At 31.0% G+C, this 15,311-nt stretch overlaps 2 protein-coding genes across 6 annotated transcripts in view; one reads left to right on the forward strand and one right to left on the reverse strand.

Moving 5' to 3' along the window:
- The window catches only part of LOC134711600 (stimulator of interferon genes protein-like), a 135,848-nt gene that overhangs the window by 28,011 nt on the left and 92,526 nt on the right, over positions 1 to 15,311 (reverse strand). The gene's annotated exons all lie outside the window — the stretch shown is intronic.
- LOC134709468 (uncharacterized) lies at positions 4,883 to 11,661 on the forward strand. 2 transcript variants are annotated; one of them, XM_063569624.1, is made up of 3 exons: positions 4,883 to 5,002; positions 8,979 to 9,144; positions 10,309 to 11,661. In XM_063569624.1, exon 3 carries the CDS (start codon positions 10,316 to 10,318, stop codon positions 11,555 to 11,557), a length of 1,242 nt encoding a protein of 413 aa, XP_063425694.1. In that variant the 5' UTR covers positions 4,883 to 5,002; positions 8,979 to 9,144; positions 10,309 to 10,315; the 3' UTR covers positions 11,558 to 11,661. The 2 variants fall into 2 exon arrangements, with proteins under 2 accessions (XP_063425694.1, XP_063425693.1); XM_063569623.1 differs by lacking the exon at positions 8,979 to 9,144.

Below are 15,311 nucleotides of genomic sequence, written 5' to 3' on the forward strand. Positions count from 1 at the left end.
TGGCCTTTTCTGTACCATATACAAGACATATTTGATGATATTCTATTTGTAAGGTTTAGATATGCATTTTAACTTATAAACATTTTTTTAATCATCAAAGATACAAGGCTTATAAATTACGACACATGTTCAAAGAATGAAAAGCTCATCAACAAGTTGAAGTAAAAGACAAAGCAATGGCAAAAAGAAAAAAAACCCGAAATACGATGAGAAGACAAACATATGCATAATACACTACATAGAAAACTAAAAACAGAGCAACCAAAAACCCTTTCATCTATTCTTAGCCTATTTTATAAATAGGTTACAAAATGAAACTATTATTCTGAGTTGATATTAATCTCGTAGCGTGCAGCTATACCTCACACTCGAGTTTTTATTACAAAAAAGACATGAGGTTGCAATTGATGATATACATGGTAAAGAAAAACTATGTGTTGTTCCTCCACCTCAAATAAATGTCATCTGACACATATTTATTAATAGTATCGGAAGCACATGTCTGTGTTTGTTTATGTTCAACACGCGTTGACGAGCACATGGTTGCATACCTGGTTTGCTATTGTATGATTTGATTGGCTATAGTATATCGAAATGGTATCCTACCAGTATACATGAGGGTAGGATCGTGACTCTCGTGCAGAATTGTATTATAAATAACAGATATTTCGATAACAAGTTATTCGATGTTTTGCCTTTCTGAATAGCATACTTTTTTTTTCGTTATACATATACCCACCCCACCAATTTGATAGATTTTAGTAATTCAGTTTAATGATTTAACATGATAATTTGTAATAATAATGTATGTATTGTGTTTTGTAGATTGTCGTAGATTTTGAATTGCTTTGGATGGAGTTCCGATACGGACTGTGTATTGGTGAAATTTGTGTGAAATATTTGTCTGGGATTAGTTATTATAGATGTAGAACATTTAAAAGAATATTTTGATAAATGGTTTTGATGTTTGAGAATGAATAAAGTATAAAAGTGTGCTACTCACATGGAGAGCACATTCCTTTAGTATACATATGTGTTGAGTTAATTGACTAAATAATTTATGCTCGAATAAGAACATAATGTCAGTTGAACTTTTATTAAAACCAATTTATCAGTCTAACTTGTCTTTTTTGAGAAATTAGGTTTAATTTCAGGCAAATAAAGGATATAAAAAAACCTCTATGAATAGGTTTTTAATATGATATCAAATTACTTTTAAAGGATACAGCCGTATGAAATTCAGTAAAAGAAGTTAATTTTGAAGGAAACGTCAAATATAAAACTATTAATGAACATACATTGATATCTCAATAATCATGATAATGACTTGTCACCAAAATTTCACTATTTTTACAAAAACAATGTAATAAGGTACTCTTAGTTGAAGTATGCAGGCAAACCAGAAAGGGTGTATCGATATATGCAAACCGATGAATTACTGAGTGGTGTTTTTTTGGCTAATTCAAAGAAGATTCAATTTATTTGCAATAAGTTGTATGAATTTTAAACTATGATGATATGAGCATCACTGGTAAGTCTTATGTAGACGAAACGCATGTTTTTAGGAATTGAATGCTCTTTTTTGTAAATTTATTGGCGTAAATACAAAATTTCAATACTGGTATCTATGGTGAGTTTATTGAAGAAAATGTAAAGGAAAACAAAATTCTCATATCTTGACATGCAGTAAAGGTTTAAACACTCTGCATTATGCAAAGCTCTAGTTGATCTGCCCTTTGTTTGGCTAATGAACAGAATAATTTCGTCTTCTAAATATAAATATACATATAGTTAATTGAACCATCGCAAATACGTTACAATAATGGTTAACTAATGTTATCCATTTTAGCTATATTAATGGATGTTAATACTGAAAAAGTATATTTAAAAAAGGGAATAATAGGGACAAACATACTTGATTCGTCTGCTTCACTGCCTCTTTTTGGCCTTTTCTGTACCATATACAAGACATATTTGATGATATTCTATTTGTAAGGTTTAGATATGCATTTTAACTTATAAACATTTTTTTAATCATCAAAGATACAAGGCTTATAAATTACGACACATGTTCAAAGAATGAAAAGCTCATCAACAAGTTGAAGTAAAAGACAAAGCAATGGCAAAAAGAAAAAAAACCCGAAATACGATGAGAAGACAAACATATGCATAATACACTACATAGAAAACTAAAAACAGAGCAACCAAAAACCCTTTCATCTATTCTTAGCCTATTTTATAAATAGGTTACAAAATGAAACTATTATTCTGAGTTGATATTAATCTCGTAGCGTGCAGCTATACCTCACACTCGAGTTTTTATTACAAAAAAGACATGAGGTTGCAATTGATGATATACATGGTAAAGAAAAACTATGTGTTGTTCCTCCACCTCAAATAAATGTCATCTGACACATATTTATTAATAGTATCGGAAGCACATGTCTGTGTTTGTTTATGTTCAACACGCGTTGACGAGCACATGGTTGCATACCTGGTTTGCTATTGTATGATTTGATTGGCTATAGTATATCGAAATGGTATCCTACCAGTATACATGAGGGTAGGATCGTGACTCTCGTGCAGAATTGTATTATAAATAACAGATATTTCGATAACAAGTTATTCGATGTTTTGCCTTTCTGAATAGCATACTTTTTTTTTCGTTATACATATACCCACCCCACCAATTTGATAGATTTTAGTAATTCAGTTTAATGATTTAACATGATAATTTGTAATAATAATGTATGTATTGTGTTTTGTAGATTGTCGTAGATTTTGAATTGCTTTGGATGGAGTTCCGATACGGACTGTGTATTGGTGAAATTTGTGTGAAATATTTGTCTGGGATTAGTTATTATAGATGTAGAACATTTAAAAGAATATTTTGATAAATGGTTTTGATGTTTGAGAATGAATAAAGTATAAAAGTGTGCTACTCACATGGAGAGCACATTCCTTTAGTATACATATGTGTTGAGTTAATTGACTAAATAATTTATGCTCGAATAAGAACATAATGTCAGTTGAACTTTTATTAAAACCAATTTATCAGTCTAACTTGTCTTTTTTGAGAAATTAGGTTTAATTTCAGGCAAATAAAGGATATAAAAAAACCTCTATGAATAGGTTTTTAATATGATATCAAATTACTTTTAAAGGATACAGCCGTATGAAATTCAGTAAAAGAAGTTAATTTTGAAGGAAACGTCAAATATAAAACTATTAATGAACATACATTGATATCTCAATAATCATGATAATGACTTGTCACCAAAATTTCACTATTTTTACAAAAACAATGTAATAAGGTACTCTTAGTTGAAGTATGCAGGCAAACCAGAAAGGGTGTATCGATATATGCAAACCGATGAATTACTGAGTGGTGTTTTTTTGGCTAATTCAAAGAAGATTCAATTTATTTGCAATAAGTTGTATGAATTTTAAACTATGATGATATGAGCATCACTGGTAAGTCTTATGTAGACGAAACGCATGTTTTTAGGAATTGAATGCTCTTTTTTGTAAATTTATTGGGGTGAAAAAGCGTTGACCGGAGTACATTTTGTATGAAGCGCGTAAGCGCATCATACTAAAAATGTGCGCACGGTCAACGCTTTTACAACCCTATAAAGTTACAAAAAAAGGCATTCAATACTTATAATTACACTTTTACCTATATGATCATGAAAACACGCTTTTTATCAAGTTTTTATTTCATTTACATGTGCACTTTATTGTGGGACCTCGTGTCATCATGAATGAAAAGTTGCATTGTGTAATGCAATTGATTAAGGAATATCACAAGACTACCAGTTAGCCAATCAGAATAACGTATTATAATGAAACATACATCTAATGTAACTATTGCGTATTAAAATATAAGCCTGGTACCTTTGATAACTAACTGCATTACATATACACACACCAACTTATCAGTCATCCACTTATAAAGGATATCGGACACTGTGCATTCATTTTTTTTTATTTAAAGATTGGTGTAAAAAAAAAATATAAGAAGTTGGAAGACAATTACGCCAATATTTGAGAAACAATTGTAAAATCTAAATCTAAAACATACCGATATACGTATGAACATTTGAAGAGGGTCTTTGAAATATTACTTGACATGTTATTAATTATCACAAGAAGCTCTTTTTTTTTATATATATATAAGACTCACAAGTGACGCCCAAACATAAAAAAAAGAAAAAAAGTAAGCAACGTAAATCAAGAAGTAATTTACTGGTATACAATTGCACTAAAACACTTCGTATATGAAGGATGTGATTTTGCAGTTTGATTTAAAGCATGAACGCAGAGACTTTAAATACAAACAAAGATAGATGCATGTTTTAAGATTATGGGTTCATAGGACACAATGCCCCACTCAGACAATCTGTGAACGATGAAGTGTTGGTAACAACAATAATTTAAAGGCTAATTATAACATGTATAACACAATCATGTACTCCTATTTTTTACATATTAACCTATTATGTCTGTTTGTTTTGTTCACAATTGTTATCAAGATAATGGAATTTTATGCGACTGTCATACAAGTGAGAGGTTAGCTGGCTATAAAACCAAGTATAATTCACCAATTTTCTGATGATAAGCATTTTCTAGGAATATGACAGTTGTAATCCACTCGTTTGATGTGTTTAAGCTTTTGATTTTGCCATTAATTTTGATTGAGTCCCTGCAAGTTTTTACTGTAGATGGGACATATGAATAATATATGTGTTCTATAATACAGTTATTGACCTTATGTGCTTAATTTCAATACAACGGATGTGGCGAATCATATTTCCCTTGAAGTACTATTGAGAAAATGTAAATAACATAGTATGTGTTATTGCATAGTATCCGTATTTAATACTCGACAGCTGGCCTAATATATAACTTAATTGGATTTTCCAATTTAAATTCATGCTGAACAGAAGTACGATTTCCCTTACATACTATTTGACAGGTGTATGAGTGCACACACACAAAAGTAAGATATGTATTATTGTTAGTTTGTGGATGATCAGGGTATTTCTTTTTCAAAGTCTCGATTCATATTTTGGGTAAATATTACCATTTTCAATCCTTGGTTTCTTTTTTAACTTTTTTCTTATGAAATCATATATGATTTGAATTACAAAAATCTATAAATTAAACATACTTACTCGCTTATAAAAGTTTCTTTCATTATTATATTTAAATGCTTGAATGTTAAAAGTGAAACTGAAAGTACAAAAATGTATGCTTGGCAGTAAGAAATATTGTATAATCCTAAGTTCATTTAAATGACTGAAACTTGCTTGTAATGAAAAGAATAAACGATGAATACATTTAACCCAAGACAAAAGAAACAAAGTATTGAAATGAAAACACCGCGCGTTAAAATACTATTAAATACATACATGTAGAGCGAAAGGTAAGCCTAATTTATTGAAATTATCCAGGCTATGGTCTTGGGATTTTCCAATTATGTGTTATGTTTTATTTAAGACTTTGAATGGCACACCCTACTATATTTTTGAAGAACTATATAAATTTAAGATTATTTATACCACCTACATATGTATGTCTGAACAAAAGAAGTTGTTATAAGGAATGGACAATTAGACATTCATACTGGGCATCGTTTATATCGTTATGCAAATAAACGCACTTAACTATAATACTTGAAGTTTGCTTATGTACAAATTAATGTTTATAATTGGAAAGTTACGATCTAGAATATTCATCACGGCAAAACCTGTTCGTTCAATATAGTCAATTTTTTTTGTATTAATTAGTGAGAGAACATCATCTTTATAGCGGAACAGTCACAGTGATACCTCCAATGGAGCTAACTCTTACACTTACACCTTACTATAATTAAAGATGTTTTTATATTGATTTTTATTTTGATTAATTTTGCTTTATTTTTCTGATAAATATTTGATTTCGTTACCTTGTTGCAAATATCCAAATAAAACAAAGGAGTTGTAGTATGATCGCCAAATCCAAAGCTGTCCACACAAATTCAAATGACTTAGATGTAAGTAATTATATATCCGTACAAGATTTAAAAACAAAGTAGTTCTTGATTTTTGTCAGCTTTCCCTCTTATTGAACATAACACTGAGAATATAAAAACACTACACACACTTTTGACCAACTTATATGCTCTGTAAGGATTAGTTGTGTTTGCTCCACGTATGATACGGACCTTGTTACTCCTTTGAAAATTTTTTGGGTATATATTATCCGATGATTATATAGTTAACAGTAGCTGAAAATTGTCTTTCATATCTGTCTTAAAAATAGAAAAATGACAGCCTGAATCATGAGCGTATGGGTGTTTTAATCCTGATTTGAGCAAAGGTTTCATTATGTACCATTTTGTAACCAGGTGTGTTGTACTGACGACACTTGATAAAAAAGTGAATTTCCATTAGCTCAGTAAAGTATAAGTTAAAGAAAATGTCCTTGTCCTACTGATCATAGCTTTAGTTTAAATATTAGGCTCTTAATTATAATTTCAGGCGACAGACAATGAATGATGATATATCATAGATTTATTTAAAGGTCTCGGGTGTTTCTTTGTTTACTCTAAGAAAACTCTTCAGTTGGGTGGCAATTAAAATTCCATACAGAAGCGGACGCTTATAATGTGGATTTCCAATGTAGACTTATGCTGAATTCAATTAATTTAATTTATGTATAATGTCTATCTTTAAATATACAAATGTAGATTGTTTCATGTCGAATTTGAATATATAAATAAATACGCCCCATTAGATTAATGACGTTGTTAATGTAAAGACTAATAGTATGCAAGATTGTTGAAGATTACCACAACCCTTTTTATTTATTTTACACCACCTTTACACGAGAGGGAAAACAAATACTTCGCACACATATCAAATCAGATACGTTGACAGCACAAACATTTTAGTTTTAGGATCTTTCTTTTCTACATATTCACAAACATTATCATAGTCTGTTTTAAGCGAAATATGAGCCTTTGTGGATCCGTGTTTTAATACTACAGCTTAAATTAACACTATATTGTAAAATGATCTATTCTTAAAAAAGTGAAAGATAATTAAAATGATTTCTTAAAATGAATATCTGTTCTGAATCTATAAAGTTTCTTATCGAGAAGGCTTGATTTTCAGTCCGTCCCCTTATTTCACTCTTTGGAAAAATCCTTGATCTCCACTGGTTATTATATTCACTACACTTTTAACTAAAGAAACATTTGTGAAAAACTCTGATGCTCGGAAAAGGTTACCAATTCCTTCTTCTCTAGTTACAACCGTAATGTTACTCCGAATACATTTTGTTGTAGAGAATATGTGTTATGCAAAAGAGATTTGGTAAATAATACTCATATATATAGTTGTTTTGAGCTATATCATTATAAAAAATAGACAGATGCATGTTTGTTTGGGATTTAATTTCAAATTGGAAAAGAACTGTGTTATCGGGAGTGTTTTTCTGGCAACACTTAAACAGATATCTTCCATCTGTTAGATATTCACAAGAATGTCCTTGTATTATAATCTTAGTATACATATTGGACTATGTAAGTAACAAAACAATTGTCATCAAGATCTCAAGTTTCTCTAAATTTTTACATTCATACAACACTTAAACTGAATGATTATGAAAATCCACTACAAAATCATACTCTTAGACATCAAACTGAAAACAGAGTGAGATCAGATGTGTGACAGAACACATATACCTTGTTCTAGATTTCTATAATACATATACACCATGACAAAGGTGGATTTTGAAACCATCTAAATAAAGTCTTGATGATTATTTTTAAGTATCGGTTAAAAGACAATAACGTAGTTTATTCTGCATCTATAGAAATACTTTCTGTTGTCTTTATTATCAAAATATAGTTAAAAAGTAAAATTTCCTGCCATGCCTTTCAATGTCAAGTCAATTATCTTCAAAATTAGATGCTCATGAAGGGATGATAGAAAATTCATATGAGTATTAGCATTTTTATAACTATAACTGAAACAATTTATAGCTGCAGTATTTACAAACGAAATCAATATAAAAAAGACCACCTTGTTAGTAATTGGCACCGCACTGTATAATGTCCAAATAAAAATAGGTGATGTGATAAGACTGACAATGAGTTGAAGATATTATCATTACAGCAAAATGCATTGAGTGTGTAAGTAAAGGTTATATATTTGGCTAGCTTGCTTGTTACTTAACTGTCGCTCAGTTTTTAGTTTTCGAATTTGTCTTAAATCGACTGTTGATTGTATTTATTTCGTCTTCCGTTTTTACCTCGTCATAGCCTTATAAGTTAAAGTATCCCTTTGGTATCTTCCGTCTTTCTTTAATGCTTTTTGTATTCACACTATATAGAATTCCTTTACAAGTATGTGGTCCTGAAACCCAAACAGCACACATAGAGTTAGTAAAAAACATTACTAAAATCAAAGTTACATAACGCTGAATGGTCACCATCGCGGATTGGTTCTAAATATAATCTTTGACAAAATATTTTTAAACTTTTTACAGTATATGTTTATGTATACACACGTGCTTAGTTGTCGCAGCCACAATTCACATTTATTTTCACTATGACAGCACCGAAGGTGAGTTATTGTCGAAGTTTGCTTGACTTAATGATGTAGGTATATAGGTGAAATTTATTGGTATTTTAAAACAATGTCTATCTACTACAGATCTGACAAAATCGAAAATATAGTTGATTGAAACTGTTCAAGAAATTATCAACCAATAAAAATCGACAAATTAATCGAGGAAGCCAAACTTGTAATTGATTCCTAACACAGAGTTTTGTCCTTAATTGCTTCGTTTAATAAGTTGAGAATATTTTTTTTATTTTTACCCTTGGAGATGAAATAAAAATGGAACATTGTCAATTATCTTTTAGTTTGTAAAAATTACCAAATTAATTTGATACCAAAATATTTCATATCGAGATCCATTTTTAGTGACTAACTTGAATATGATGGTTGAATGATCGAGCATCCTGTCTGATCATGTACAGAAAAATAACAGATATCAAGTACAGTACAGTATAAAAAAAAATGAAGTACACAATGGACAATAATTCATTGAAGAAGACTTGAAAACACATTGTCAAACAGAAAAAAAGCGGTGAGTGACAAATTGTACACCATAAACTATCTAAAGACAACACAAAATTACTTAGAACCAATAATATTTTTATATTTGTTCATTTTCAGTGATAATATGAATTTTCTCTTATTTTGTGCTATTTTCACATTTTTTGATCGGTGTGGGAAAAACATTTTTCCTCACTAGTGAAATATCTGTTCTCGGCAAATGATTAGTCGAAATGTTTTATGACGTTAAAATCTATTGTTTCTTCTAAATTTTCCTATTGTGACGTCATTCAAAAAGGTGAACATGCCTGATGACTTTATTGTACCATACCCCCTCCCCCCACAGAAGTCAATGTTTCGGTATGCACAAGTCTTTATTACCTTGTTAGATGTCCAGTTAAAACAGATGAAATCAATTTAATTATCTCCCACAGAACACAAATATTCTAGATAGAACCAAGGGAGAGTCGTGTGCTTTGAAATGAAATTTTACGACATATATTATTTGGCATATTGGTTAATTTTCATGGTGATGATATAGATTATTTGATATAAAAAAGACAAGGGTGTTCTTTAAGGTCCACATGGTGCCACTCTTTCAGCAGTCAGTGCTTCGAAACTGGCATATATCTATACAAAACAATGTTCGGAGTTTTCAAATTCATAATATTTTGTCAATGTAATAACACTAAGATAGAAAGTAGCCCGTACGGATTTGGTCACATGGAGGAAGGATAGAAAATTTACTCTTTTGTTTCATTTTTGCCATTTGATAAGGGACTTTCCGATTTGAATTTTTCTTAAATGTTTCTTGAATTTGTCTGATATTTTTTGTTATCTTTACGATTTCCCGGTGATACGTTTTGATCTCACGGAAATTATATCATTCGTTATTAAGAAATAAGTTTCTTCCTTAAGGTTAAAGTGGAAAGATTAAGAGGAAAATGTTTGTGTATATCCATATTTCCTTTCTGGCTAAAACCAAAATAAAATCATATAAATCCTTTTAACCTTTCGTAAAATTTTCGAATAATATTTGAGAAAGGGAATCTTGACATGTTTTGACACATTTTAAAGGAAAATATATCATCCTCTACGAGCTCGAAATCGTAGCTTAACTAAATACTAGCATCAAGGCTGTTCGATTGGGTTGATATATATTTAATATACAACAATATTGATGATTTATTTACAGTTCTAGTATGGGCTCTCTGTTATCAAAAGAAAGCACTATTACAAAGGACAAGTATATGGAGACGAAAGAACAAGAACCAAACATATCAATAAAGGTTAGCGAGTTTATTGCAAAGATAATAGCAACACCACCTTTAAAATTGAAACTGATTGACATTTACCATGGGATATATGAACGATTATGTGGACCCTGGGGAAGAGTGACTGGCAGCTATGCTGATAGTCTTTCTATGTCCACATCAGATGTTGATATAATATTGGATAACATATCTGTTAATTCAAGCCCTGAAATGACAATGAACAATTCGTGTACCATGGAACTAGTTATTTTTACAGAGGATAATGATATACCACCGGGATGCTGTTGGCTACGAGCCTACCAAAAAGTTGCTTTCGTGGGAAAATATGTGCCGTCAGATTCAACTTCTTTTCCTTTTGTAAGGGTAAATGGACTGACTAAACAAGTTACAGATGCTGAATGGAATCTTGTAGATATCAAAGGATACAAATGCTTGTCTTGCCGAAATATTAATGAACAGAGGGCGAAGAGTGGTTTAACTTCCTTCCCTTTTATTAATCGATTCCTGCCACACTGGATACCATATGGACCAGCATTTAAACAGACATATTTTTGGATATTTGATGTTGATATCATGGATGCTTTCAAATGTAAAACACTACCTCCAGTGTTGCAAAAATGGGCAAAACGAACACGAAAAACATGGCCATCACAAAGCACTATAGTAAAAGCTTTAGAACAAGGTTGTCATGTAATAAGTCTGCCTTCAAAAATTTCTTCTGATGAATTTACAGAGGTTGAGTTTAGACTAGGTTATGGGGCCATGGAAAAGATTCTAACAGAATCTCTTAGTGACTGTCAAAAACAATGTTATATCCTACTTAAGATAATACTAAAAGAATACATAGAACCACGATTCCCTGGTGAAGATATTGTATCGTCGTATGTCATGAAGATGTTGATATTCTGGATGTCAGAGGAAACAGATTCAAATACTTGGCGTCCAGAGTGTCTTCTTGAATGCTTGGAGATGTGTCTAGGAAGGCTGTTTGATTGGATTGAATCTGGTTATTGTCCGAACTTCTTTATTCCCGAATATAACGTATTTCGCACAAAACTTACAAGTATACACTCTAATAATTTTATCTGTTTGATGAGAGAAATCATGGATTTAAAATGGAAGGTATTGCTTAATTGTAAAACAATGCAATGGGTGAATGTATACGTATAGAGTTTTGGTAGATAGAATGGTATCTTGTACAAAGAAGAACTTTATTGAAATGTTGGTATAATGCTCTATATACGTCATTAAGTAGACACGTTAGATTGAATAAACGTCCGTCCCTTAAATCTTTATTGGAGAATTTAACAATACTGATGATTACTTAGTCGACAATTTATGTCCGATTTGAAATTTGTTATGGGCGATAGAACACTTATAACAAGGTTTAAAATGTCTAATAAAAAAGCATGCCTGGATTTTTTTTAGCTATGAAAAAATGAAGAAAGTCGGGCAAGTATTTGTTCTCATTAAAAAAAAACACAAATACATGATCATTCAGATAGAGTATGTCCAGGTAATCAAGAACATTGGTCCAAAATACATTTTACAGGAAACCGAAACAAGGATTTATGACTAAATTCTTAACTTTGAACCTAAGGTCAGATAAAAATGTCATGTTATCACAAGCGTACACCATTTAAATCCTGTTTCTGTTCAAATACATTTGCTATTATAATATCGCAACGCACAGTTAAACCTTCAATACACAGCAAAAGTTAACACTGCATAGCAAGTTCAGACCGTTCCCTATCAACGTGTATACGTTTGGTGTTTTGTTTAAATGTCGATTATACTGTGCATTCATATGTAAAAATACGATTCCTGAAAACCGCTACTGAACGCCTCAATGTTCATAAAATGCATGCGTTTCCTATATCGCACAATATTGTTATCTGCATCCAGTGAACGTTCAACCGCATATGATTCTTGTCTTTTGATAAGTGCTCTGACAACCTTAGGAGGATTAAATATCAAATATTGTGACTATGCTTATTTTAATGGCGAGAACAAAATTGTCTGTGGATGTCTGGTGTAATTGTACGTTCCTTTGGGGTTGCACTTTGTAAAAATAGTTGTTTCACAAGACACACCACTTGAGAAGATGGTTAATATTCATAGAATATTGTTTTTACCTACCACTGGAACTCGTGTGTCATATCATAGAGAAATGCCTTTTGAGTTTTATCAATATACATACAGTTGTAATTGTTGCAATCGAATTCTCAGAAAAAACTCAACACAATAAAGGGGGAGGAGGGTGGGTTTTTAGGACAACATTTATTTATAACTTACAACTTTAAGATATTCAAAGGTTAGATTTTCCATTCCAAGCTGTAATTGTTAACAAAATTTTGAATTCATTGTATGTTTTAACAGCAGAAGTGCAATATTCAGAGCTATATTTCCATCTAAGTGAAATCTCTGATTTTAAAGTGTAGGAGGACGCTATTTAATACTATCGGGCTAAAAACTTTGAGCTAGTTGTCAGTTGATGTGAACAATCTTTTAGATGGTATTGACATATTTTTAGTTTTGCTGTTAAAAAAAGTCCATTTCCTTTATAAAAAAATATTATATATTTTTATTTACCTTTTTCCATGTTACCTTAGAGTGAAAAGGAAAAGGGTAAAAAAAAGAGGATTGAAGTTTAAGCAAAATCGTGTCACTTGTTCTGCTACCTGCCTGATAAAGGGTATATAGTGTTGCCATTATTAAACAGTAAATTCTTTTTCATTTAGGATTTTATCATATGTTTATTTTTACCTTTGGTTTGAATGATAACTTAATAATCAAGATTTAAAAAAAAAGAGCTAAAAGAAAAAGAGCTAATTCTTATATCTTTTCCAAAAATAACATCATTAATGGTTGCCATACGTCATATCTTAGCTAAAGTTGACAGAAGTGCCTGTTAAAAAATAAGTTACACCTTAATTTGACTCTAGCCAATTCAGAGTCTAATCAAACTCATCAAATATACCATGCTTTTAATTGTGTACGCTAGAAACGCATTTCCAATACAAAAAACATACGAGTCACATAAGTAAAACAGGCCAAATGAGAGAATGAAGGCTCCAATAGATCAATGTTTTTTTGTCAAATACAGCTATGGAAATATGTTCCTGGTATTGGTCGTGTAGGTTATTTGGTCCAATCCCTCTACGTCGCTGTTTATGGACTTTAAAGTTTTGCAAAGTTGCTTGTTAAAGTTAATGATTATGTCAGTTTCAGATGAATCAATAATGGTACATTAAAATTTGGTATGCATTCGATTAAGCATAGGGACATCTCATGTCCAGGTAGATTATTTGGTTTCATCCTATCTCCATGGGGATTATAGCCCAAACCCTATTTTAGTTGTGGCTCAGTGATTTTGAAACCTCTGAAAAGTTACAAGTTAGAGTAGTTTAAGGGGAATATTTGATTATATTTCATTATATGTGGTATACACTTGCAGTTTAATGGTACATTTCAGAACAAGATTCATTGACTTTGAAATGTTGCATAGTTTTTATCTTGAAGTGTTGCTATGTCAATTTCAACATTTGCATAAGTGAATACAGGAAGTTCGATCAGTATAATTTTCAGTTTTGAATATTTTCTGTTTTTTAAATGAGATAGTCGCTACACGTACAGGTTATAACAGTCAACACATTCACAGTAAGTTTTACTCTTTTGAAATTCAAAATGTATTGAAGAAGTACTTAATGCTTATGGCGTACTAAATTATAATCCTGGTACCTTTGATAACTAGTATGATGAGTTTAAAATCGTCCATTCGTGTTTTTTCTTTCTAATCTTTTAAAATTCAATCTTTATTTTATTAAATTAAACAAAAACGACATTTGAATTTTACTGCTCCCTTCGATTTTTAATGTTTTCATTCTTTCGTTTTCGCCAATTTTATACTTGCTTATAATTGGTTTTACAGTTTAACACAGGTCAGTAAATACTGGCGATTCATATCGAAAGGTCAGTACAGATGTTCGCGAGAAAGGCAAACTTATTTTTTTCTAAACACCTCAATCTTGAATGCCTTTGCCATGATATGTCCGCAATATGTATAGATGGAACTTTTAAATGCTGCCCGAAATACTTTTATCAGTTGTTAGGTGTAGCACCACTATTGATGTTCCCCTATTTGCGCTTTTCAAAAAATTGTGCAGAATTTATCTTTGTTTCAAATAAAGAAATACTTGACATGAGTAAAGGTTTTATCCTGTTAAATAAAGTATCTTTAGTTTATTTTCTCTAGTACGTCATTGACTTTTTATTCTAATTTTACTGATGTTTTTATATCTATTTTATTTTTATCACTCAACTGTTATACCTATACTGATTTTATTTTTCCGTTTTTATGTAAGAGAAAAGAGGGACGAAAGATACTAGAGGGAGAGTCAGACTCATAGATAGGATATATAAACTGACAACGCTATGGCTAAAAATAAAAAGACAAACAGACAAATAACAGTACAGAGGACAAAACATAGAAAGCTAAATACTAAGCAACACGAACCCCACCAAAAACTTGGGATAATGTCAGGTGCTACGGAAGGGTAAGCTGGTCCGTTCTCTGTTCACAGATATATACTTTGATGAATAGGGTTTTAAATTCTAATAAAATAAGGTACCCCTTATAGTGTCAGTTGATTATCAGACATCGTGAGGGATTGTATATATCATATTGTAATATTTTTATTTATTTGAGAGTTTTTTTTAATAGCGTTTGTTTTATTAATTTACACTTTTTTACGGGAGACACATGAAAATTAGGAGCTGGACATATTGAGGTTGGACTAGCAATAAAAACAGGTTTAACCGCAATGTTCCTGTACAAAGGTAGAAATATGGCAGCTGTTAACAAATAGTCTGTTTCAAATTATTTTTGTGTTTTTTTTTCCACAGGTCAGTGTTCTGATGTTTT

Source organism: Mytilus trossulus, chromosome 3 (genome assembly GCF_036588685.1).
Source record: "Mytilus trossulus isolate FHL-02 chromosome 3, PNRI_Mtr1.1.1.hap1, whole genome shotgun sequence".
Lineage (NCBI taxonomy): Eukaryota > Metazoa > Mollusca > Bivalvia > Mytilida > Mytilidae > Mytilus > Mytilus trossulus.